The 27,099-nt window shown below is 33.0% G+C and overlaps 7 protein-coding genes across 7 annotated transcripts; 3 read left to right on the forward strand and 4 right to left on the reverse strand.

Annotated features, from left to right (window-relative positions):
• The first annotated feature begins 1,077 nt into the window (after positions 1-1,077).
• LOC128396838 (cartilage oligomeric matrix protein-like) lies at positions 1,078-6,147 on the forward strand. Its single transcript, XM_053357462.1, has 9 exons — positions 1,078-1,964; positions 2,025-2,449; positions 2,522-2,827; positions 2,898-2,955; positions 3,083-3,369; positions 3,457-3,696; positions 3,769-3,873; positions 4,091-4,198; positions 4,495-6,147. Exons 1-9 carry the CDS (start codon positions 1,895-1,897, stop codon positions 5,929-5,931), a joined length of 3,036 nt encoding a protein of 1,011 aa, XP_053213437.1. The 5' UTR covers positions 1,078-1,894; the 3' UTR covers positions 5,932-6,147.
• Positions 6,148-12,796: 6,649 nt separating this feature from the next.
• Positions 12,797-13,451, reverse strand: LOC128396863 (ATP synthase subunit g, mitochondrial-like). The gene is given in 3 exon segments (XM_053357497.1): positions 12,797-12,971; positions 12,974-13,138; positions 13,289-13,451. Coding segments are annotated over 3 exon segments (297 nt in total). The 5' UTR covers positions 13,320-13,451; the 3' UTR covers positions 12,797-12,870.
• Positions 13,452-14,043: 592 nt separating this feature from the next.
• Positions 14,044-15,785, forward strand: LOC128396861 (ubiquitin carboxyl-terminal hydrolase isozyme L5-like). The gene is made up of 4 exons (XM_053357494.1): positions 14,044-14,268; positions 14,500-14,563; positions 14,664-15,348; positions 15,420-15,785. The coding sequence occupies exons 1-4, from the start codon at positions 14,196-14,198 to the stop codon at positions 15,567-15,569; spliced, it is 972 nt and encodes a 323-aa protein (XP_053213469.1). The 5' UTR covers positions 14,044-14,195; the 3' UTR covers positions 15,570-15,785.
• Positions 15,786-16,091: 306 nt separating this feature from the next.
• LOC128396862 (myeloid leukemia factor 2-like) lies at positions 16,092-17,426 on the reverse strand. The gene has a single exon (XM_053357495.1). It carries the CDS (start codon positions 17,312-17,314, stop codon positions 16,370-16,372), a length of 945 nt encoding a protein of 314 aa, XP_053213470.1. The 5' UTR covers positions 17,315-17,426; the 3' UTR covers positions 16,092-16,369.
• Positions 17,427-18,752: 1,326 nt separating this feature from the next.
• Positions 18,753-22,681, forward strand: LOC128396809 (solute carrier family 35 member F6-like). The gene is made up of 3 exons (XM_053357431.1): positions 18,753-19,189; positions 20,093-20,835; positions 21,686-22,681. The coding sequence occupies exons 1-3, from the start codon at positions 19,113-19,115 to the stop codon at positions 21,994-21,996; spliced, it is 1,131 nt and encodes a 376-aa protein (XP_053213406.1). The 5' UTR covers positions 18,753-19,112; the 3' UTR covers positions 21,997-22,681.
• LOC128396811 (cuticle protein 14-like) lies at positions 22,460-24,108 on the reverse strand. The gene has a single exon (XM_053357432.1). The coding sequence runs from the start codon at positions 23,852-23,854 to the stop codon at positions 23,327-23,329; it is 528 nt and encodes a 175-aa protein (XP_053213407.1). The 5' UTR covers positions 23,855-24,108; the 3' UTR covers positions 22,460-23,326.
• On the reverse strand, positions 23,994-26,675 carry LOC128396808 (N6-adenosine-methyltransferase subunit METTL3-like). Its single transcript, XM_053357430.1, has 3 exons — positions 26,365-26,675; positions 24,278-26,067; positions 23,994-24,134 (listed from the first exon to the last, which is right to left on the reverse strand). The coding sequence occupies exon 2, from the start codon at positions 25,897-25,899 to the stop codon at positions 24,376-24,378; it is 1,524 nt and encodes a 507-aa protein (XP_053213405.1). The 5' UTR covers positions 25,900-26,067; positions 26,365-26,675; the 3' UTR covers positions 23,994-24,134; positions 24,278-24,375.
• Between the last annotated feature and the right edge of the window lie 424 nt (positions 26,676-27,099).

Here is a 27,099-nt window from a genome sequence, read left to right on the forward strand (position 1 = left end):
CACAAATACACCAAGAAAAGTCCTAAAGTGGCCATTTTATTGTCACTGATAAATCTTAGTCCTCATCATCTACATTCTCTTCTGTATCTTTTCTTCTCTCTTTCAATGTAATTTCCTATCTTTTCTTTTTCCTCTTCCCGTTTATTTCTAACAAACTTTTCTCTATCTCTACACATAGCGAACATTCTGTGTACTATATGGTCTCTCCTTCCCTTCACCTTTTCCTCCTTCTCCTCGAATCTCTAAAGTCTTACTTGAATCTCTACCTGGAGAAATCGGGCAATTAAGATGCCTGACTAATGTATCTTCTCATCTATTTCTCTCCATGTACAAGGTATCAAATGAAAAACAAACAAAAATGATGCATAGAAATAACTTGTAGATGTTGGGAACATTATTATATCTCTCACGATATTAATTAAAATAATTATTGAGTAACAAACAAACAATGAGCCAAAATGTACCAATTATTTGCCAAAAGAGGAAAAAGCGAATTGAACATGAAACGGGAAAAGGTCAGTGTTGGGAAGCGATCAGGTTGATGATAAACCAATAATTACTTTGGTTAACAATAGAAAAGTTGACAATGATTAGTAATCATGATGATAGCATCTTTCGCAATCAGGATGAAGATGAGAGAGTGAGAGTGAAGAGAATGAGAAAATAAATGAAAGATTTTGCGATCTCTTCGCGGAGTCAATTTTCTTACCTCAATTTATCAACATGAAGCATCACCAACAATCATCATCATCATCATCATACCTGCATTGTAGTCAAACCTCAGCTTATGAAGGTGATGACGAGGGTTGGAAGGAGGAGGAAGATGATGACAGTGAATGTTTCACGCTTGAAAATCACTGCAGCGTATCCAAGAATAGATTAGCTGAAGAATCGGTTTCTTAAAGGAAAAGGAATCAAGATCAGTGAAGAGAATCCATTTCCTAGATAAATATAATTTCGATGAAATCAGAAAAGGCAGAAATAGGAAGAGGAGGGAGAATTGAGCGAGTGAGCGAGAGAGAGAGAGAGAGAGAGAGATAATATGAAGGTATCTAAATGGGTGGATGATAAAATCTCTTTCCTTAGAAAACGAATCAAGGTGAGAATTTTTTAATTTCTAATATCAAATTGAATTAATTTCCTAATTAATGACTTGATTCATCAAAGTGTTTAACTGACTAATTTCATGAGATGCGACTAATTAAAAGTTTAACAGCTCATTTTTTATTAATATTCTTCACTTCTTATTTTCATCGTTTAGATTGTCATTTTAATTAAGGATCAAGTATCATTTTGATAACTTTAATTATTATATTTACATGTAATAGTTTAGTTTATACATTGGCACAATTTTCGTGGAAATGCGAAAATAATTGTTACATTTTTATGTATCGATAATTGCAAGCAACTCGTACGAGCGATTATTGTAGAAAAAAACTGACCAGAATTTTCTTAACTCATTGATACATTATTCCCCTTTCTTCTGACTATTTCATGGGTAAAAATACAGAACGATATGAACTTCTTTTCATTATTTTCACTTGTCAACATTTAGTTATTAAGAACTTGATGATATTTATAATCTGAAGATTTTCGGTTGAGTATTGACCCGAAATCAAGCAATACATTTTATTGTATACATTTTTATTTTAAAATATCGATTGACTTTAATTATGATTGATTAGTTTTGATTTAGTTAAATAGTCAACTGTAAAAAAACATCATTCCCATGATTAAAATCTCTCTGCATTCAAATATTTTTTGCTAAATATGTTAATGTTATCATCACTTTAATTATCGGCTCAACTGGAATAGCAATTAAGTCTAAATTAGTTCACTTCGAGCTCAAGTTAAGTTTACTTTCCAATAGCTGGTGAGTGTCTGTCCTTTAATCATGATTATCTTAATTATATTTACATCTCTGATTTTATCAATCTCAAATGGATCATTGATTAAAGATGAAAGTAAGTAATGATTTGAATTGAAAATTTGTTTAATTAAATTGAATTACCACTTAATTGTAGAGGTATCACTCGAATTTGAAAAGATACTCAATTATCGTGGAAACTTTTCCATTGTTTTGAAAAATATCAAACCCCCATGGAGAGCAACTTCGAATTTGGATTCTCAAAGATTATTTCGATTAATTAATGGGGAAAGATCAATCGAATTATATTTGGATCGTAAAAATTCATTATTTGCAATTTCTGTGAAACGACCTGAGGCGAAGGATCGAGATCTATGGTCGTTGCCCATTCCCACGGTTAATCGTACTTCTCATCATAAATCGTTGTTGATTTACTTTGAATGGTTGGAAACTAAGTCCAAGATAAATCGCGATGATCAAATCAAAGTTTGGGTATTTGCTGAGTGTCAAGCGTTTGGATCTATGAAGTTGGAGCGAAGTCCATTTGAAAACATTGTCCCTGGTGAAGATACGATAATTGTGGTAAGACTTAGTTTGATCTGATAAGTGATAATTAAACTAACGAGCAATTTGTTGATTCAATTTAATGATTAGGAGAGGGAAAAAAAGATCAAAGTGATTATTGAAAAAGGAATAACAATTTTCGATGTTTTGGAAAAAGAATCTTGTCCAACTGCATCAGCACCACCATATTATTTGGTCGCTCGGAATATCCAATCAACTGCATTACCTTGTTTCGGATCAGATGACTCATTAAACGAATCATCTTCTTGTAGATTAGCATCTTCTTCATCAACATCATCCTCATCATCCCTTAATCGAGGTGTTGCTCTGTTAAGCAGAACATTGATTCAATTGGACAAAACTGTAAGAGATGCAATTGTTTCAATTGATCAACAGGTAAATTGTAGTTGGATTGTGATTTTTTCTTCTTTCAACAAGTTCTTTTCTGTTGATTTCGTTTGATTAGACTCAAGAGACTAAGGCTTTGAGGCAAATTCTTGAACAATGTGATCTTTGTCGCTCAGGTAAGTTAATTATGTTGATAGTGTGATGATAGAGGTAATTAGAGGGAAGAATGAGGCCCAACCATGAATTTGCTGGTTGGTTAGTTTACTATTACAACACTTATTTAATTAATTATTGACTCTTTAGATAAAAGAAAAGTTTCTTGCAAAGATAATCCCTGTTTCCCTGAAGTCAATTGCATTGATTTACCAGAATCATCTCAAGGATTCACTTGTGGCTCATGTCCACCAGGATTCACAGGAAATGGTCTTAATTGCCAAGATATCGACGAATGTAGTTTAGCAAATCCTTGTGCAATCGGTGTCGTTTGCACTAATTTATCTCCTGGATTTGTTTGTGATCCTTGTCCGAGTGGTCAGTCTGGTAATCAAATCAAGGGAATCGGACTTGATTTTGCTAGAAACAGCAAACAGGTGAGATAAAATTGAATCTATTCGATAAAACTGAGTAGAAAGATGTTCAATAATTAAAAACTTGAACTTTGCTTGGATTTTGAACAGATATGTTCAGTTACAAATCGTTGTGAAGATAAATCGAACGGAGGTTGTAAGCCCAATTCTCGTTGTATAAATCTATCAGCAAATCGAATTGTTTGTGGTGATTGTTTACCTGGTTTTAAAGGTAATCAATCAGTTGGATGTTTCCCTCAATCAGTCAAAACTTGTCCTGATGGAATTACCGTTTGTCACTCGAATGCAAATTGCTATAAACTAAGATCTGAAAACAGATACTCATGTCGGGTAATTAGGCGAAATCAATAATTAGCACAAATTCAGTTATTATTAATACTTAAACTAATTGATCACAAACAGTGCGAACCAGGATGGGCAGGAGATGGACACAATTGTGGAGTAGATAGAGACATGGACGGTTGGCCCGACAATCCGCTTGCTTGTAACTCAATTAGATGTAAACAGGTAATTAATTAATTAACTAAAAGTCAACTCAATGATTATTTTATGTATCAAATTACAATGCGGTTGAAGGTAAGTTTTAAATAAATAGTTAATTGTGAAGACAATCGTTGATTATTTGCTAGATTTTTTTCTCTAAACTTTTAAATTAAGTATATCAACTGGATTGTTCCTTTTTTGTTTCTAATTTTTTGCTTCCATTAAATGGTGAATCTTTCAGGACAATTGTCCATTGATCCCTAACAATGGTCAAGAAGATGCTGATTCCGATGGAAAAGGTGACATTTGTGATGAAGATGCGGATAACGACGGAGTGATTAACAAGCTTGTAAGTATCGAGCTTATTTTGTCATTTCTTTTACTCTCAACAGATCAACTTTTTTTCTTAATTATTTCAAATCAGTTTTTTTCTTCATTTAATTAGATTTTATATTTGCCATTACTATTAACCCATTGATCTTTCAGCCTACAAAATCAATTTAATCCTCATTACAATCAGTGAACCAACAATATAATAATTATGATCTTGACTCGAAACCTGCAACGTGTATCTGTTTGTAATGATAGATAATAATTTGATTTTTTTGATTGAACTTAATTTTTTATTTGCTGATTGATTTTCAGGATAATTGTCCACTAAAAGGTAATTCAGACCAGAAAGATCTTGATGATGATAGTTATGGTGATGTTTGTGACAATTGTCCAACCAAATCAAATCCTAATCAACTTGACTCAGACTCTGATGGATTGGGTGATGTTTGTGATGATGATATTGACAATGATGGGATAATTGGATCAGCTGATAATTGTCCATTTGTTCATAACCCTAATCAGTCAGATAAAGATGCTGATGGTATAGGAGATTCTTGTGATAATTGTCCTAATTTGCATAATCCGGATCAATTGGACGATGATAGAGATCTGGTGGGCAATGCATGTGAATCAACATCAGACATTGATTCAGATGGAATACAAGATAATCGAGATAATTGTCGAACAATTTCCAATGCTGATCAATTAGATACTGATGGTGATGGATTAGGTGATATATGTGATAATGATATTGATGGTGATGGATTACCTAATTCATTAGACAATTGTCCTCTAGTTTATAATCCTGATCAACGCGATTCAATTACAGGATCAGGTGTTGGTGATTCTTGTCGCAATGATACAGATGGGGATGGAGTATCAGATACAGATGATGTTTGTCCGGACAATAAATTTATCTATGTCACCGACTTCCGGTCATTTGCAACAATACCACTTGACCCGGAAGGTAATTCTCAAATTGACCCTCATTGGGTAGTCTATTCACAAGGAGCTGAAATTGTGCAAACTCTCAATTCGGACCCAGGTCTAGCTGTGGGCTATCACGCATTTGCTGGGGTCGACTTTGAGGGAACCATGTTCGTCGAAGCCAATATCGATGATGATTACATTGGGTTCATCTTTAGCTACCAAGATAATCGCAACTTTTACACAGTCATGTGGAAAAAAGCAGCACAAACTTATTGGAGACCGACGCCTTTCAGAGCAGTCGCTTCACCTGGAATTCAACTGAAACTTGTTCAATCGACTACGGGGCCAGGGGAGATCATGAGAAACTCCCTCTGGCACACAGGTAATACAACGAATCAAGTCTCTTTACTGTGGAAAGATCCTCGAAATGTCGGATGGAAAGAGAAAACTGCGTATAGATGGTCACTTATTCATCGACCCAAAATCGGTCTCATTAGATTACGAATTTACGAAGGCGGTTTACTAGTCGCTGATTCTGGTAACTTGTTCGATAATAGTCTCAAAGGTGGAAGGTTGGGAGTTTTCTGTTTCTCTCAGGAAAAAATAATTTGGTCCGATTTAGTTTATCGTTGCAACGATCAATTGCCCGCAATGATTTACAATCAACTCCCAAATAAAGTGAAAGATTTGGTTGAAATCGACGAAACAAAACCAACGGACATGAAAATGATCGGGAGAGTTTCGTCAATTAGAAATCAATTTGAAGACGACGATGATGATTCCGATGATGACGACGAGTCGAATTTAATTCCAATATGAATTCAACATTAGTGTTCTGAGTAACCAAATGACCCGAATTATAAACAACTAATTGAATGTTTCCCCTTAATTCAGCATTGAAGCTAAAGATTAATTTGAATAACATTGTTAAATGAATTTGTAATTTTTGATCAAACTATTAATTGTAATCCAGGTTAATTGTATGTTAATTAAATGATTTAATAAACCCAAAGGTTAACCATTAATCTCAGTGACTGAAACAACAAACAAACACAATAATCGTAATCAAGGGAATTGTTAATTGCAAAAAGTTAATCTCTATTCTTAATTTAATATTATTCAAATTGTTTTTCTGAAATTAGTTTAAATAGTTGTTTAAGGAAGACAATTAGGTGTAAAAGTAAATAATTCAATGTTAATCATTACATAAGATAAAAAAGGATTAAAAACCATTGAAGCGACAATTGATTCTAATTAACAACAATTTACAATTTACTTGAGATTGAATTACTATCGAGAGAAATCCTTACATCCGGAAACAATTTAGCAAATTAAAGACATAACAGTAACTATTATCTCCTACTCATCGCTTAAATCAACAACAATTAAGTATAATATCCCATACAAGTGTATCAATGGAAAATTGATTTCCATTTAATTGTAGTTTATTTTGATTGTGTTATTTGTCATTGGTGAATAAAAGCCTATAGATGATGATTGTATTATCTTGAAGATATCATGATGATCATGATGAGAACAAGAATGAAAAAAGATGAGATTTTTTCTACTCATTGAAAGGTAGCATTAAGAATGGAAAAAGTATAAGGAAGAAGAAGAGAGAGAGAGAGAGAGAGATGATCATGATGAGGACAGAGAAGATGATATTAAGAGAAATGATTCAATGATGCGCATTATCATCAATTCTTATAGAGATGAAAAGTATTTCGAAGACGAACTAATGATTCCCATGGAAAAAATTCAGAATCAGAATCATTGGAGCAACAATCATTTGAGAATCTATGGTCAGTAGCATATTTGTATTGTTTGTATATTTCATCATGAGAATGAGAATGACCATCATTATGATGATGAGGATAATAAGTTTGTTTACTTTGATCACTCAGCTGAAAAGATGATGAAAACTTTTTAATCTTCGCGATCTTCAAGTCAATCTTGACCAGTGTCAGTTGATGAGACAATAAAAACCATAATTTTCATATCATTTTAATTTGCTCATCTTCATCTTCATCTCCATCTTTTTATCATCATCTCAAATCATTGATCTTGAAGATAATAATAGTTATATCGTGTTGAATTAGAGTGACAATGATACCTTGATACTAGTGAAGATCAAACTGAGGTGATAAACATGATGATAATGATGATGAGATTTGATGAGAGTGAGAATGTTCATTTTCACGTATCAGTCTTTCGGGAGGTGAGGTTAATGATGAAACCTGGAGGTCTATTAATTGAAGGCGAGATTATTATGATGATCAAGGAGATAATGATGATGTTTCTCAGTGTTATTTGATTGTCACTGGATTGATGGATTACCTTTTATCATCAATTTAGGATGAAAAAAGAGATCGAGATGATGAAGAATAAGAATGAACCTTTTCACTCATATTGATTGTGCTTCTCTCCTTTGCTGGACAATCGTGTAATCATCAAGAAACAGATAATTTAACAAATTATTTGCTTCATCTTAATCATCTCTAATGTCATCATCATCTTTATCATCAGTTTCATCGCGATCAAAGGATAAGGTTAGATAAGAATGGGACAAAAAATGTATTCATCTGATGATTAAGGAGGAAATGTGATTTTCTGTACTGGACAATGGTCACAGATCTTATTTATTTCTATCGCCATGATGATTATCATCAAGAACCAACTGATTAATTGATTCAATCCAATGAGCTCGACTAATCAACAATAAAAGAAAGTATCGACTATTGTAATTACTCATCAATAGATCAAAACAACTTTTGATTAGTGACAATTAAGAGACATTTAAGTAAATTTCTATTACTATTTAACCTATTCTGATCTTAATTGTGATAAAAGTCTATTGAACTTTAAAATTACTGCTAATCATTTGTTGATAATTAGTATTTTGATTTCTTTTTTTTTGTTTCTCTAAGTTTCGTTAATCAGGTTAATCAATTTAATCAGAAAAAAGGTAAACATATAGAAAAGAAACAATTGTTATTATGAATTAAGTTACTACAAAACTCGATCTTTATTTTTCCACCAATTAACTAATTATCATGAAATTCAGTAGGTCAACTATATGATTAAGTTGATTGATGATGATTATGATTAAGAATCAGTTGTGAAGCCATCTTACTTTCCCTTAACTATCAACAAAATAAGTATTATGATGATGGTTGATAAAAAATCAAATCTGTGAATCAAATCAACAATTACAACAACAAAAAACCATTAATCATTTCAATCAACAAGTTAAACAAAGTATTAATTATAATCAATTATAACAACTGAACAACAAATTTAATCAATGAACTGAGTTAATGGTAACTTATTTCATTCCAATTGATTTCAGATTGATCAGAATCTTCAGGATCAGAAGTTTTTTTATTCAACAACAAATTGTTTCATTTGATTGTATTTGCTATTGATATGATTGAATTGATTACTTGAAACAAAATTGATCGTTTCAATTGAATTAGATTATCAACAATATGAAATCAATAAGAGACAAAAAAGTTTCTTGTAAAAGCTTCACTCTGATGTAACTTAGCATTTAATCCTCATCGATCAATTTTATCATAACCATTTGGAGTTTTCAAGATGATGAACTAGATTATCATCTTCATCTTCATCTTCATCACAAGTATCAAAAGCATCCAATAAATGGAACAACCGAAATAATAACAAAATGAATGAAAAAGTTTCCTTTTTCTATTTCTCCAAATCTAAAGTCATCTTATTCCTCATCACCCTGAGCATCTCCCAACCACTACAGTTATCCCTTAATTCCTGCAAATATAGAAATGACTTTTACTTTATCAATCAGAAACTTAATTTTCCGTGAATTCTGATTGATTTTCAAACAACCAATCCACTTTATCGAGTATAAATAATGTCTTGATAAGTTTCACTCATTTAGAATCAATTAAAATGACTGACAAAATGCTGACTCGTATTTCATTTAGTGGAAAGTTAATTAATTTAGTTAACAAAAGAATCTACTACATTTCGATTCAGTTTCATGAGCTGAATTGTTTTCGTTTTCATTTTCATTTTATTCTGATTCTGATATTCTCACTGTTCCATGGTTTTGTTTATTCAATTGCCAAGGGATGTAAATTGTTGTTGTCTGTCGATGATAAAGATTCAAATGAATTGAATGTGACTTGAAATCCGCTCGAAGGGAAATTTGATTTTTTTTCGATGATCGATTGTAAATGTCACTTCATCTTCTCTATCATCTATATCATTCCTTCAGCATCTTATCAATCTTTTCCGTCAATTGAAATGCTTCATTTCTGATTTTGGTCAATATTCAAATGACTTTACCAATAAGATCTTAGAAAACAAAAATATCTCTGGTTTTTGTATCGAAATGTCATGTTTTATCATTAGTCTAATCATTTCAACAGTTGTCTGGATGATTAATTGACAATCTAATTAATGTCATAAAGATAAACATTTAAAAGTGTTAATGAGTTAACTCACAAGAAAACAGGAAATATTCAATCAATGAAAATTCACATTACTTTTCAATATTTAAATGATTCGTATCTCCATTGAATAATTAAAATCAACTACAATCTCCCTGACAATAAACTGCAGCCTTTTGATCAATTGATTTAAAAAAATTTAAGGTGAAATGAGGGATTTGTAAATCTAATCAGTCGCAATTCAATTGTTATTAGTGGTTATTATCGAATGGAATTAGTTTATTGGCATATTCATTGGCAAAAAAGTCGATATTTTAACCAGAAAAAAATTTATTTACTTTGATCAATTGTTAGTTAATCGCTTTTTGATTGGGATTTTAATTAGAAATTTAATTTCCAGTTAAGGATATTTCGTAATTAGACATTAGTTGAATCGGTAAACAGTAAAATGTATTAAAAGCTTATATTTCTTATTAATCAAAATAAAGAAAATGGTTTTGATAACTAATCATGGAGAGGATTAGATTAATAAGAAAGATTAAAAATGAAAAGATGAAAATTCAACAATAATGTTTAACTAATGAAGAGATTAAAACTTGGAGAGCGAGAGATATAATTGATAGAAGAGAGAGAGAGAGAGAGAGAGAGAGAGAGAGAGAGAGAGAGAGAGAGAGAGAGAGAGAGAGAGATATGATAAACACTAAGAATAAGGGAAGACGAAAGATGAAAGACTGATGATGACGATGATGAATTAGATTGAGGGAGGAATCAATGGATTAGCATGACAAAGATGAAGATGAAACTCTGTGAGTCTAATAAGTTAAGAATGAAAACAATAACATAACAATTATTTCTCATTCTTATGATTAGCACAATTTAACACACCCAATGATGATGATGATGAGGATGATTATCATCATCAGCTTGATTATTTTACAATCTAGACTTTATCATCTCCCATGTTGATCTTTGGTTAGCGTGTCAATATCTTATTCATACACAGAGAGATCCATCTTGAGAAGTTTATTCATGTGTATTTTTTTATTATCTTCATCATCTTCCTTTCACCTTGATTAACGCTCTAAATCACCTAAATCATGATCATCAATTTATTTTTTTAGTGATTTACTTTGGGATAACTAAATTTGCAATTAGATTGATGAGCCCAACGGGGTTTCTCATTCAGTATTTAATAGTTGAGTTACCAGTGAATAATGAAAAAATTAACCATATATTTAGTTGTTGATTAAGACTTTGTCATGTTAACATTTTGTTTGATTAGCCAACTACATTAAGTTACACAATTGAGGATTAAATTAAGTTGAAACATAGAGGATGAACATTATATGGAAAACAATATCCAATTAATTAAAAGTATTTCTGCGTTTTGAATGGAAAATGGAAGCTAAATAACATTCACCTTGAAGAGCTTCAAAGTGACGAAAGGTAATTAGAATAGACGAAAATAGTTAACCGTAATTCCTGTGAATACCATGCAATAAATGGACGAATTAGCTGAAGACATTATATCCAGAGAGAATGATAAGTGGTTGGAATGGTGATGATTTCATCTGAAAATGATCAATAGAAGCGTTAATATCGCCGAATGAGTGAAATGTTCGAAATGTTGGAAAGGAAGTGATAAGATGATGATAACTTTCTGTTCAATGGAACAGAAAAGAATAGAGGAAAGAATAGAAAAGAAATGATGGGTTTTCGATCTCTTGCTTGTTAAGAACATACCCAGAGATCTGCAGAATCGAATTAAGTCCCAATTCATCTTTGTGTTTTAATTTTTTTCTTTCACCTCCAAATTGTTCCTCCTTATCCCTGTGATTTCTTCATCATCATCTCTGTCTCTCGAATATGAGACTCATTTTTACCGAGAAAATACAACATGATGATAGAGAAGAGATTCGCTCTCTCTCTCTCTCCTCTGCCTCTCCCTTGTTGCCAGCATTTGACAATGATTGATGACTGGTCGATGTTTCATACGAAGTTGTATGAGTATTGATTAGGGAATCACAGTCAACTTGCTGCTTTTGCCTTTTACAACCAAACAGTATAAACATCTTTCCATTTTTTTCTTCTTTTCGTCTTCGCATCTTCATCTTCTTCCTCTTAGCTCGTTACCCTGTGATTCTTGGCTTTCTCTTCATCATATTCCTTTGCTTTTCCTTTTCTCTTTATATTTTTTCTGATTACTTCTGATTCTTTGATGATACATCTGAAACCCCATTTGATTCCTTTTCACTTCGAATTCATCTTCATTTTCTAGATCATCTTGTTTTCGACTTAACTGTTTTCTGTTTCTCGCTTTGCTCCTTATTCTCTGCCTCCTTTATCACGAGGATTATCATTTCTTTTCTTGTTCCTTTTCTGCTTCCCTCCTCATCTTCTCAATCATCTCCATCATCGTCATTTTCATCTCGCTGATAAACATTTTCCATAGAGATGATGAAGAGTAAGGTTGTCATTATCACCTCTCTCTCTTCCTTGAAAATGAGCTTTTCTCGATCTGTTTGATTAAAGATTTGCATCTTAGATCAAGTCCATTGGATGGTTAATCATCACAATCAGGTCCCAGTCTATCAAATCTCTAAACAATTGAGTAATTATTACAAAGTAAAATTAATTCATCAGTTTTTTCGCTGTTGAAGGATTGAGAATAATTCATCACTTTTTCCATGAGGATCAAGATTCTCGTTTCATCTGAAAGAGTAAAAGAATAGAAAAAAAATGTTACATGTAAATAGATATCGTATTTTAGTTGTAAATTAAACAAACCTTTAGAGTGATGAGGTTAATCAGATCAACAGTTTCAATTAAAGTGGTGAAAAGCCATTAGATTAGTGGTTTGATGATAAATAAATTACCAACAGAAAAGAGGAAGGATGAAAGGGTAGACACAAGATCTTATAAGGGAACAGTGGAGTCTTTGGGATTTAAAAAGACAATTAGATTTCGAAAAAGATCAATCAAGGGCACGCATACATCATCTTTTCAATATTCCAACAATAATGATCTAGATAAACTTGTACTGCAACAATTGAGTAATTGTGTAAATTCCGAGAACATAAAAAGTATCACTTGCAAATAACATAACTGAGAAAATCGATAAATATTACATGTCATTTTTGATTTCGCGATTTATTTGTTTGAGTTAAAACCATTTTCAACCGAATCTCCACGCTAATAGAAATTGAAAAGCTTTTAAGACAAGTACGAAATAAGATGATGAAAATTAAAACACATTTAAGAGACAATCTAGAGGTTATTTATTACTTATCTATGGAATACACTTTAACACATCCTCTACTTGATAAATTTAAACTTTATAACCAACGAGTGAACGTTTTCCGATGATTTCGCCGATGAAAAACCAACAGATTACCTCTGCAGTGATTACTGTGTTGACTATTGCTTCTTTACAGATACTTGAGCCCATCTTCCTGAAGCAGCTCCTTTGAAAAGCTTTCCAGCATCTCTGAATATTTGAGGGATTTCACCGGGATGTGGTGGAGCCATTTCGACTTTAGCGTAATGCATGAAACGACCAAGATTAGCGCTGACCACAGGCTTGGCCTGGTTGATTACTGAAGAAACAAATTACAAGCAATTGGAATATAATATAGTCATTATTATCATCATTGAAATATGTAAACACAAGATTGAGAGACAGAAAAGACAAAGATAAACGCATTTTCTGGTCAATTCAAACAAACAAATAGTAATTTGATACTTACGTTGAGGTAATTTGGCAATCATCTTACTCATCTTGACAATTTAATCAAATTAATAATCAAATCAAAGAAAAATTAACAACAACTTTGAGGAATCAGGAAGGTCAACAGAGTCTAAAAAAGAGAAACTCTGACATTCTCTCCATTCGCCAATAGATGGCGATAGTCACTGGGGATTGTATTCGCATTTAAATCAATCAATTTTCAATAAAAACAAAAGCAATTAAAGTGATTAACTTTTGATTTGTCGTTTCTTTGGACATTTAAAACTTTCGGTAGTTAAATTTTCTCAAATTTGTCATATATTTTGCGAATTATTGATTAATTGTTTGCTTATGTTAATTGAGTGTCTTTGTAACAGAAACGTAGGTAGAAAAATATAAATACAATAAGATGATATCAAATTGACTTTGCAACGAAATTAGAATCAGATTTACATTTATTCAACCTTAGAACTCAAATGTCCATAAAATAAATGAATGAAATTATGATTCAAATTGAATCTTTTGTAGATTAAAAAAACTCGACGAAATGACTAACTGTACATGAGGAAATTCAATTGAATCAATCTTAAGAATAAATTAAAGATCTCAATGAATTGAAGAGAAAAAGCAATTTTAATTGAGCAAAACTTTCGATTTGTTAAGTTGATTAAAAAGAGATTGAGAATTGATCAAATCGGAAAACTAAAAAAGTGAATTTGTTGTTAGGAAAAGCGATACATCGATTGGAAGCGGTTTCATCGATTATCTTACAGATGAAAATAAAAGAATTAGTAATCACTTTTGAAGCAAAAATTGTTGTTCTTTTCATAATTGTTTGGGTTAATTGTTGATCGAACAATTCAGAGGAAAATTGTTAATTTGGCATCTTCGCTCGATAGTCTCTCTCTTATTTCTCCCAATTGATAATGTCATCCGCTGGTGATTGGTGTTTAATTGAAAGTGATCCAGGAGTTTTCACTGAGTTGATCAGAAGCTTTGGTAAGACTAATTTTTTTCTAATTATTTCACTGACCAATCAATCAATTTAAATGCATTTGAGTGATTTATTTGTAAGAGGCCGAGAGTCGGTCTTGATTGAATTGTCATTGAACTCGTCGATTGCCTGTGAACTATAACTTAAGCCAATTTCCATGCCGATTTGTGGTTTCCTTCATTTATTACCAATCATTTCATTCACTGTATGTTTTTAATTTCTAATTGTCATCTCAGGTGTTACCGGTATTCAAGTCGAAGAATTATGGAGCTTGAACCAAGAAAACTTCGAGCCTCTCAAGTAAGTCTCAAGTGACTGGAAATTCTAATTTTCCAGCGAAAGAATGTTTATCTCAAGTAATATCGATGCTAATAATGTCTTTTTACACTTGTCCCTTTAGACCGATTCATGGACTTATTTTCTTATTTAAATGGTTACCAGGAGAAGAACCTTCCGGAAGTATCGTTCGAGATTCGCGATTGGAAAAAATGTTTTTCGCTAAACAAGTTATCAATAATGCCTGTGCTACACAAGCTATTCTGAGTGTTTTATTGAACTGTTTTCACTCGGATGTTAATCTTGGTCCCACTTTAACAGCATTTAGGGAATTCAGTTCGTCTTTTGATCCAGCAATGAAAGGACTGGCCTTAAGTAACTGCGACCAGATCAGAGAAGTCCATAATTCGTTTGCCCGTCAACAAATGTTTGAATTTGATTTCAAAACTACTGCTAAAGATGAAGATGTTTTCCACTTTGTGGCTTACATCCCATTTGAAGGTCGATTGTATGAATTAGATGGTCTTAAGGATGGTCCAATTGATTTGGGTGCTATCGCCGAAGGCACTGAATGGACTGATGTCGCAAAACCTGTTATTCAAAAGCGAATTCAAAAGTATAGTGAAGGAGAAATTCTTTTCAATTTACTTGCCCTTATTAGCGATCGAAAGATGTTATTTGAGCGTCAGTTAGAAGAGCTACAAAAACAATTGACTGATCCTGCTTTTGATTCTGATACAAAAAACGTTGAGATTAGTCAACTCAAAATGCAAATCGAAGAGGAAGAAGTTAAAATGAGAAAATATAAGGTAATTTAACAAGAATCTATTTTCTTTTACTAATTGTAATGGTTTTTCCTCGTAACTTTTGATTGTTTCAGGTTGAGAATATTCGTCGTAAACACAATTATCTACCATTAATCGTTGAAGTTCTTAAGACGTTGGCCCAAGAAGGAAAGTTGACTGATTTAGTTGCGAAAGCGAAAGAAAAAAGCACTGGTACGAAAAAAGTCAAAGAAGAGGCTAAATGACAACATTGAATTTTTCTCGAAAGTTCTGCTCTCATGAAATTCACTTTCTAGAACTAAAATTCTTCCATTACAATGTCGGTTTAAGACCATGTCAAGCAAATAAAAGCTCAAATGTGTGTTGAGTCTTTTGATACTGATTTCGTGCATTTAAATTGTTTCCAAATGAAATTTGTACAATTTTTAAACAAAAACATAAAAGAAAATTATGTTTGTCAAGATGCTTTTGTCTCTTTGGTTGATTTGCCTTGTTGATAGAATGATAGAGTTGATAGAATCCCGTTTAGTTTAAAATCTTATCCATTTGATCAACTTACCGACTTGTATTTCTGCAAACACATTAACTTTTGTTTGATTAGAATTCAGATCAAGTATTTTCTCTTTAGTGATGTGTAACAATATCAATAGAAAATTCTAGAAACTTCTCGGATCTATAGAGAGTATTAGCTTAGGATCGAAATAAATGAAAATGACACCAATGTTTTCTCTAAAATGAGTTTACTAATCAATTAAAAAAGACCCATCTGAAACTCGTTAAGAGAACATTTAATCACAAATAGAAAGAGAAAGAAGATAATTGATAAGGTAGAATGATGTACCATGTTTAAAACTCGGTATGTGTGTCACATGAGAACGATAAGTCTCACAATTACAATTCCGTTAAGGTGACGATGAGTAGATCGAATACAATATTGAATTAACCCCAACAAAAAGAACCTTTTCCAATTCGTTTAGGTTTTGTTTACAATCAAGAGATTTAAATATTTTGGTTTGGTTTTGTTTTACTTGCTCTTCAGGTGAAACTAATGTTGTTGGTCAGCGTTTTTGTTACTTGACCTTTTGTAAGGTTTTTTATCTTTTTTACTTCGTTGCTTAGAAGGGACTCTATGTCGAGATGTTGATTGCTGAGATGAACTAGCTACTGGTTGTTGATGGTAACTCTGGGTTCGACCTGGTCCACTAATTATTTCAATATCAGGATCGCATCTGGAACTTGTAGCATTAATTTCACCTCGAAGTTGTTGAGGATGATTGTAGGCCCGATGTTGCTGATGCTGTTGGTGATGATGATGAAGATTTTGGTGTAGATTCTGGTGAAGATTTTGGTGTAGATTTTGGTATTGATTTTGGTGCAAATGTCGGTTTTGATGCTGTTGTTGTTGTTGTTGTTGTTGTGGATAATAATGTGAGCTACTCGACTCACCAGATGTTGAAGGTCCTGCAGTAATTGCTAAAGGAGTTGAACCTTGGCCTGAAGTTAATGCTCGATCACCATTATATCCTCGGTGTTGATGAGAGTACATACGAGTTTTCCACTCATCTTCAAAGGATTGTTGCTCTTCCTCGTCCAGATTAATTAGTTCATCTTTTTCCTCTTCTTCCCCAGTATACCAATTTTTACTTTTTTCCATAACATGACCACGATCATTAATATGATGACCAATCGCCAATTTTTGTAAGCCAGAAGCAGAGTCTCTAACCGATTCTTGGGTTTCTGCAACACCTCCTGGGCCATATCTTGCTGTCCTAGTGGCCTGATAGACTTGAGGTCGACCAGTCCCATCACTAGTAATCACCACAGAAGAAGAAGAAACAAAGGATCCACCAGCCATATTGGTTAATCCAGGCATCGGCATCATGGGTTCCATCATACCAAATGGATCAGCATGAATTCTCATTATGTTGTTCATCATTCTATCAACATGACCGAACATATCGTTGAAATCACCAAAGCCCATTAAAGCCATGACTTTTAATTGAATAAATTTCACAAATTCAGAAAAGTAAAACAATCAACCTTTCAGACAAAATGACAACAATATAGGTTTCGAGTTACAAATGAAAACCAAATGAAAACCAAATGAATATCGGATAGTAGAGATCAGATAGAAAAGTATCGATACTGAACTTAAATTGAAAGAAAATTAAATCTTTAATTAATCTTGGAAAATAAATAAAAGGAAAGTGATTGAAAATTAATTATGATAATTTGCTTTTTAATGGTTGAGATTTTAGTTGGAAAGACTAGTTTTGCTTTCATCCTGTTTAACGTGCTTTTGATTTGCGAAAAGAAAACAGTTTAATTGTTAATAATCATTTAATTGGGATAAATGATTAAACCAAATAAAATTTAAAAACACTAACAGAGATTTGAGCCAATCAGTTAATTGTTTTTATGATTGATTATTTTCCAGTTTGATTAGAACCACAGAATAAACAGTTGACTTCATTTAAAGAACAAGTTAATTGTTGAGATTAAATGAAAATTCTGGTCCCGTTATTTACTCTCTCATTGTGAACTCTCAACTTGATGATTAATCAGTAATCGATTCAAATTATAACATTCTGTAATCCATGAGATTATTTAAGTGTTAACAGAACAATCTAATTAATTGTTGTCAATTCAGCAAATTATGACGATAGTTGATTAACAATTTTCTCGATAGTCAGCTATTAATTTTCATAATTCCAATTTTAAGTTACTAATTAACAGCCTCTTGTCTTAATCATCGACTTGATTATTACATCGTTTAATTGTTTATCTCTCAAAAATTTCTATTCAATTTGATTTTATCATGAAGATTGAAACAATTCCGGTAAATGATTGGAACTAAATATCAGGACAGAGAATCAGTTACTCCCATGAATAGTCAAAAGTTCAGAAACTGATCACAATTTGCGATTAATTGTATCGAAACGAACGAGATTCAGTTTATCTCATTACTTTAGATCATTTATTGTTCATCTAACCATTTGGTCTTCATACTTTTCGATTCGTCGTAAATTCCTCGCGTTACCTTCACTCGAACTATTCAAAGAAGAAGAATCAAAATGGCCACTAAATCATCGGCATTTCGAGTTGATGATGAGATAAAGAAATCGCAAGGGAGGCAACGATTCCAATCGAAAAGTTTACCTGGTCAAACTGCATCAGTGCTCAAGTTAAGGCGTAAGTCGGAGGGATGAGGGAAAATAGACAGACAAAGACAGAAAAGTTTTTCTCTTTAATTGCCCAAGGTTTCAGTTGATTGTTGTTTTAATTCACATCAATCATTTATTTTGAAATAGTTTCAGTATCTGAGAATTGAATCATATTTTATCTTCCATCATCATCATCATCTATTAAATGCTTGTTCTCTCTTTTGCATCTCCCTTTCATCTCTCTTTCTCTTTCAAACAAGTCTCTCTTTCTTTATCTCTCTCATCATCATCTTCTCTTCAACAAGTTGTCTCTCCATCTCTCTGTTTAGTAGCTCTCTCCTAAATCTCACCTTTGGATGAAACAATCTCCCTTTTTTTGGTTATATTTTAATTGTTTATTGTTTAATGTTCCTTAATCACTTGTCATCTTCATCACCAAGACAATCATCACCGTTAATTGGATTTGATACTCAACCGAATCAAATATTGTGATAGTCGTTGCCTTACATGTGCTCATCAGAGAAACACAACAAAAAGAGTCTCAGTTTTCAGCTCACTTTTCCTTTCTAATTACGAGACTACACATTTTCCTCTCTCATCACCAGCTAATTGACCCAACAAACGATGGGATTCACGGCTTACCAAACATTCTTGGCGGTGGTAATGGTCACCACGGGCTCTCTCAACACTCTAGCAACCAAGTAAGTCGGTTACCTTTCCGTTCACCTTTCACCCTTTAACTTGTTTCTCTCCTTTTAAGATAAACAATCAAATCTTTTCACTTTTTCAATTGAAACAATTTTTTCTTTTTTCATTAATCATTAACGCCCACAGAAAATATTAGCAATTATATTGCCAAATTATCGCCATTAGTTACCAACAACCTTCTAATTGAGTTTAAGGAAAAAATTGATTTACTTTTTAGTTAATTCTTCCTACTAAAAGTTGAGTGAATTGTGTTAATTTGCATTCGAAATTAGTTTCTAATTGACAATCAAATTACTTTTACCGATTAATTGTTGACATTAACTAATGAACAACACCAGCAGATGTGTTAATGATTAGAGTGTCTCTAAATCAACAATAAATACTGTTGATGATGTGGATGTTGTTTGTTAATCCAAAGCCTCAACTTGGTTATTGCTTTGATCGTTTTTGGTTCAGCCCAAATAGTTTGTCAATCGGTTAATCTGAACATTAATCGAGATGCAAATCATTTCCGGGTTGGAGGATTAAAAGAAAGTTTCAATAATCAATTGTGATTATATTGAGAAAGAAAAAACAAATATTTTCTCTGAACTCTTGAAAAGTTTATCGGTGCTAAATTCTGGCAAATTGAAGAAATCAAATAAGTGAATAACGATTGTTATAAATGAGAAAAGTTGTAGAAATCAATTAGATCTCAAGAGTTTGTTAGCTATCGATGTAATAAAAGGTAATCAGAATTGGGCTCTACTACTTGAGAAGAAAGTAATTGATTCCATTGATATGATTTGAAGTCGAAACTCACTTAAAACATTGATCATAATGTAACTTTATTATCCTTGGACTGAAACGATAAGAAAGAAATTAACAGAATTGATTCATTTTCTCGTTGCATTTAGATGGGCCGATCGCAGTCACTCAGCGGGACGTGATGGAGTCGAGCGTGAATTCAATCATCCTTATGTTCAAGCATTGGGAATGTTTTTAGGTGAACTCAGTTGTCTTCTGGGTTTCAGAATACTTTACATGTACTACATGAGGAAAGATTACACCGAAGACCAACTACCGCCTTCCATTTCTGGTAACAGAGATTTCAAGAGATCCGTTTTCGCTTTACCCGCTCTCTGTGATCTACTGGCCACTTCAACGATGTACGTTGGTCTCAACTTAACTTATGCCTCGAGTTTCCAAATGTTACGAGGATCTCTAATCATTTTCACTGCCATCATGTCCGTCGTCTTCCTTAAACGTAAGCTAAAGGCCTACGAATATACTGGAATTGGTTTCGTTATTGTTGGGCTAACTATCGTTGGAGTTTCAGATATGATCTCATCCAATTCAGCTTCAAAGGACACAAATAATATCATAATTGGAGATGTGCTAATCATCTTGGCTCAAATCGTTACAGCAGCTCAAATGGTCTTGGAGGAAAAGTTTGTCAATTCTCAAAGAGTTTCGCCTCTTCAAGTCGTCGGCTGGGAAGGTTTCTTCGGGTTTGTCACCATGGCGATTCTTTTGGTGCCAATGTATTTTATCAAAGTTGGAAATGGTGTTTTCAATAATCCAAATGGTCAAATCGAAGATGCAATTGACGCTTGGTATCAAATCAAAAACAATTGGCAAGTCGCTTGTGGGTTTTCAGGTAATAATTAGATTCACCATTCTCTCTACTCATTAAGAAACCAATTAACATTGTAATCACTTTTTATTTGAAATCATCTCCACATACAATCAAATGAGAGACTCATCAGAATCATTTAATTAGTATAATATTTGTTTTAGATTTCAGTTTGAATTGAATCACTACTTCAATATAATTACAATTACGCATTCAACTGATATTTATTGATGAAAAACAATCAATTGTTTTAATAGACATTTTTCCAATTTAGTCGATTTCTTCAAACTCGAGTTTGGTTTCTGAACATGTGAAACATTTCATCTCATGGGAATCACATTTTATTCATTGAATAAGATGATGAGATCAATGAAACATAATTTCTTACAATTGCTTTGACTCTCCATTCAAATACAAGTTGAATTAACGAATTCAATTGACAGCAATCAACTACAATTACATTTTAAACCTTTTTCTCAATGTGATTTAATTAAGCAAACCAATTACATTAAACAGTTGAATGTTCCCTCAGTACATTGAAGGATTAACCCAAATTGAGTTAAAGATTAGATTAAATGTCAAGACAACAGACAAATAACTATGAGAATCTCGGTGACATTTAATTACAATCAGATTATTTTTTCGATCCATCATCCAGTTCCTCTCAATTTCTATGCTCAGTTTATCTCATTTGAATCTCGGTCATTTGATCTAATTAGAGTTGCACTCAATGGGAATACTAGAAGTCGATTAAATTATCTGATCCTTAATTTCTCAGAACAATTAAATTTGAAGGCGTTAATCAAATGATAAGAAATGAAATGATTTGTACCAAATTGAACTTATTCTATTATTTTGTTCAATCCAATTACAGGAACAATTATTTCGATCGCTTTCTTCAATTTCGCCGGAGTTTCTGTGACCAAACAAATCTCAGCGACAACTCGAACTGTTTTAGATTCGATTCGTACGATTGTTATTAAAATCGTTGGAGTTGCTCTGAGCTGGGAAAAAGTCGATGGGATTCAATTGGGTGGATTCTCCTTACTGTTGATCGGCATGTTTTTGTACAACGACGTGTTGATCCGTCCAACTTATCTCAAGTGGTCAAGGCAACGAAATCGATCTGATTATGTCAACGATAAAGACACAGCCGAAGGATACAACGAACCCATTATGCAGTGATGATAATCAATTGATGTGTTAGTCAATTAACTTGAGAAAAGATGAAAACCTTCACATGATTTAATCATGATCATGATTCTAATAATAACGATACCCTTGAAATTGAAAGTGAATGTTAGTTGACAATTAATGTCACTTCATCTTCCTTTGAAATGATCAACAACAATTAGTAGGACATAGACACTTTAAAATTCATTTATTTTTTGCTTTGTTAATTCTCATTCATAGAATCAGTTAATTGTTTGCTAATTTAATCAATCTTTTTAACAATATTTACATTACCAATTATGATTATTAATGAAAATTATGTGATATTTACACAATCAGGATTCCAAAAAAGAGACAATTAAGACTAATACATTACCGATCATCACATTCTATTGAATTAATTGTTACTACGTGAGTGGACTTAGATTCTAATCAAGTCAATTGATTCTCTTTCTGGTTCCGCATTTGGTTTAACTTTTTCCCTTTTCATTTCGTTTATCATTCCTTTCCTTCCTTAATTGTAATTAACAATTTAAGGTGATTTATTACGATATCGTTTATAATTAATTTAATTACCGTATTGTGTAATAAGGTGTGTGAGTGATTGTGTTTGTCTCTTCAATCAATTTTGATAACATTAACTACTAATATAAATATTCAATAAAAAGAGAAATAATTATGATTTTTTATCAATCAATTAATTGATTATCTTTTAATCTGCAATCATAATCGACAGGAAACATCTAATTGTCTAATAATTAATTCTTTTGTAAATTAGAAACGAAATAAATTTTCCGATATTTTAAATTGGCTTAATTCTTTATTAAAATAACAAAATTATGGTTTTTCTATTTTACATAACAATGTTACATACTAATTTAACTTTATCTAATTTGCTAATTTACAGTCAAATCAGTGATTTTTGATTGTATTTAATTATCATAAATAACCCTGATCACTTGGTGTTGATGTTTTTCGTTGTGTTTCGTCTGAACCAGCGAAGTGCGAAGTCAAAGCGAAGGTGAATTGTTTTGAATGAAGTGATGCAATCAACCCTTAAATTGATGTGGATGACAATTAAAGTGATGGAGGAAAACTTTTCAATCCGCTGTGGTGATGATTAAATGTATTCCATCATTTAAAAGGTACCAACAATAATTGAGCATTGACTTTTCGAATGTGGAGTGAGTGAGAAAGAGAGAAGGGGGAGCAATGAAGATGATGGAAATGAAGATGATGATGATGGACAGGATTCGGAATTAAAATAAAGTTTACAAAGGAAGTAAGAAAGGGAAATTAAAAGGGATGAGAGTATTGAAGTTGAGGCCATTTAGAAATCATCTTAGTGTTTACCCCAATTGTCGTGTTTGGTTTCATGTTTCCATGAGTCTTTCTTGTTCCATGAGTCGTGGCCATGTTGTTGGTGAGGGACATGTTGTTGGTGTTCATATCCACCTTCCCATGAGCCTTCATGATGACCTCCTTTGTGTCCTGAGACAACATGAGTGTGGCTGTGACCAGCAGGGTCAGCACCATTGTAGATGGCATCAGCAGAGTCGACTGAGCCAACAGATGGTTCGTTGGAGTCCAATTTAACTCGGAATCCACTTTTGTCGGCAACATAGTTCACAGTTCGGTGACGACCATCGGCAAGTTTAAGACCATATGAACCGTGGACATTACCCCAACCATCACCAGATTCTTGTCGGTAGTTGGATGATCCCCAAGGGTCATTAATATGGTAACCGAAATCGTACTTTCCACTAACATCTTGGTGTCGGTTGATGGTACTGTGACCACCGTCAGCGTGGTTGTAAGCACTAGCGATGGCTACAAGAGCAAAGAAAGCGATGGCAACAAATTGATTCATGATGAAAATTGATGAAAAAGAGACTAAGAGTTTTTGAAAGAATTGTTTTGTTGATGACTGTTGACAGTTGAATGATACTTTTTGCAAGTTTGATTTGTCTTATATAGTAGACAAGAGGTTGATATAAAATATGCATCGAGGGAGAGTTAAGAGCGGGTGAGACAATTAAAAAACGGTAGTAAAGATCAAAAATGCGTGTTGAGATCAGAAATTAACCCAAAGAGGCGTTTGTTTGAGCCAAAATGTTTCCTCTAATAAGTGAGTGATCGCTCGTTTAAACCTGCAAACGATATTCAAATAAATACAATTATTAGTAATTAAACTTAATCAAGTATGAGTTAGTACAAGATTTAGAGAAAAAGATTGGTGAAAGAGAGATAGAGGGTAGAAAGAAATAAAAATATCGATCGATAAATTATTTACTTTTTCATTCGAAAATTAAAATGTAAATTGGAAAACGTTCTTTGTCACTGGTGAGCACCAAACTTATTCTGTAAGCACTTATGTTTATTTTTTGATCTTTAGGATAACTTTTTCAGCTCAGACACTCGATTTGGATAACGAACGGCGAAAGCGGTTAACAATTGTTCCTCATGCAAACAGACCCCAGGCAATTGATTTCCAAGGGTAATCCAGTTTGGTTGTAGATTGTGGGTTCGGCCGAAAAGTTCAATCTTCTTGGTCCCGGGAGACAATCGTTCAATAATACCGTAAATTTCATCAGGTTTGTGGCTTGTAGCTCGCACTTCAGCCACTATAACATCACAATCCAAACCACGATTCAGATTTTCTGGTTCACCTTTTATACCAACTAAACAATGTTCTTTCCCATGGTTTAGCCAATGTCCAGTTCTACCCGTTCGAATGATTCTTTGCAGCTGATTTGTTTTCACCCAAATTATTTCATCACATCTCTCATAGCCCCACAGTTCAAGGCATTCTCGACCCAGTTCCATGGCACGGCCAGTGACCCAAAGGAACAACAATCCTTTGTCTTGAAGACACGGAATATTGAGTTGTCTCATCTCTTCATCAGACATGGTTCCATACGGAAGATCCATATGAATATCCCAAGGAGGATCAGCCATGATTACATCGAATTTGCCCAAAATTGAGACATCAAATGTCCTCAGATCACATTGAATCCATTGTGGATTCCTCAAAGTATCGTTGAATCTTCGATCAGGCACAAGTTCTTCTTTTCGATCTTTTTTACTTTTAACTGTTCCCATATCAACTTCATAGTGAACGTATTTACAACTATCCATATGGAAACAGGTATTGAGAAATGAACAATCTCCTAACGATTCATCAGTGTGCTTCTGGATGATTTTCTTGAAATGAAGTTTGTCACAAGTTTGTAATGAAGTCACTCTTTTACAATCCTCTCTGGTCCCATGGGGACAAAACTCTTGAACTTGACCACCTCCAACTGATTGGAATTTCTCAATAACCAATTTATCTTTTGCAGTTGGTTTACTGAGTAAATCGAGAATTTCTTTACTGATTTTTTTATCTTCTCTCTCCTTGATTGATGGTAGCGAAAGTAAATTTTCCAAGTTAACAACCTCTTCTCTATTACCGGTTGCCTCAATTCTCGCACGTTTTCTATCAGAAAATTCAGAATGAGATTCAACTCCAGAACCAGAACCAGAATTTGAGGCAATACAAGCAACAATAGAATTAGTTATTGTCGCAGTTGGTGGAGTGATGGTGCTTAGAGAACTCGCAATGGTCCCACTAACACTCGTAGTTGGAATTACAGTTTCTTCGCCCGCCGAGATTCCCAGACAAGAGTATTTTCTTTTCATAGTCGATGTTTTGAAGACTCTCATCTTCACTATGCTTAGTTTGCTCAATGTTCCAATGGACAATGGCTTATCACATTTAGGGCATTTAATTGATTCTGTTACACATTTCTCGGCGCATTTAGAACAATAAATGCATCCACAATTGTTCTGGACTGGATTCTCAGCGATCTTTTCACAAAGAGGACAAACATATGAAGTTGATCCGAGATCATCATTTGAGTTTTCCTTATCCATCTTAGTTACTGTTACCTCTCTTGTTGACAAAACATAAACCGTGAGGTCGAATTTTTGGATTTAATTGTTTTTGTGGTGGTGGTGGTTGTTGTCGACGATGATTGTGAGATGAGATTAAGGTGAGTGGTTGTAAAACAATTGATTGTAGATATCGGTTACCCTTAAATGCTGCAAAAATTAAACAAAAAAAGAAAAAGCAAAAAGAAAAGTGTGACATTAAACAAAAAGATATTCAAGCAGTTGATCAACAAAATAATTGAAAGGAAAAGGACTAATTATCACTCTTAAACGTTATTAGTCAGCTAATTAGTCAAAATAATTACAATAAGATACATTACAAATGGTTGAAATCTCAATGCACCGGAAAGTGAGAGTATTAAAATTAATAATTACCAATACTTATACACAACAATGGAACATGTTAACAATAAAAGTGTAAACAAATATAAAAAACAATCTACTTACCAATCAATCCACTAAATTGTACAATTATGATAAATTAGATGAAAAGACAATTAGTTCGGAATTGGAAAACCAAATGAATATTAATCTAAACCAACATCCAACTAAAGATGGGAAAGTTTATGTGGATTTGATGGAAGACAAAAAGGAAACATTCATTTCTTTCCTGTGGGAACATGAAAAATATGAGACAACATGATTTAAAGAAACAAAATGATGATGATATCACATTTCCACTAATCAATTGAATCGAGATGAGAGCAAATTAAGTAACTAATTAAATGAGTTAATTTAAATTTCTTAGCTTCTGGTTGTTTATGAGGAAATTTATTTGATTGTGACCCTTACGGTCGTCATATGAGGTCATATGACTGAGCAGCCTCGATGTGCTGCTCTCTATCGGTCATATGTTCATCGACCGGTTGTTACATTTGGCTTTTTCTCTTTAAGTAGATTATACAATTTGATTACTTTGTTTGTTTCTGTTTTATTCCATTCTGTGATTTTTTTCATGAAAATTTCTTTTATTTCCGGTATTTCCTTTTCTATCCATCGGCATTGTGTCACGTAGTGTCCCACTGGTTGGTATTTTTTCCCACAGCAAGTTAATCTGTATTTGAATCCGGTTATTTTCCGCATCAGCCATATCTTTTTCTCGGTGAGTTTATCCTTCAGGTCAAAGTTGAATATGTTGAACTGTGATTTACCTTTGGCGTACAATTGATTCATTTTTTCTCT

This window comes from Panonychus citri, unplaced genomic scaffold (assembly GCF_014898815.1).
Source record: "Panonychus citri isolate SS breed McGregor unplaced genomic scaffold, ASM1489881v1 Contig00028, whole genome shotgun sequence".
Taxonomy (NCBI): Eukaryota; Metazoa; Arthropoda; class Arachnida; order Trombidiformes; family Tetranychidae; genus Panonychus; species Panonychus citri.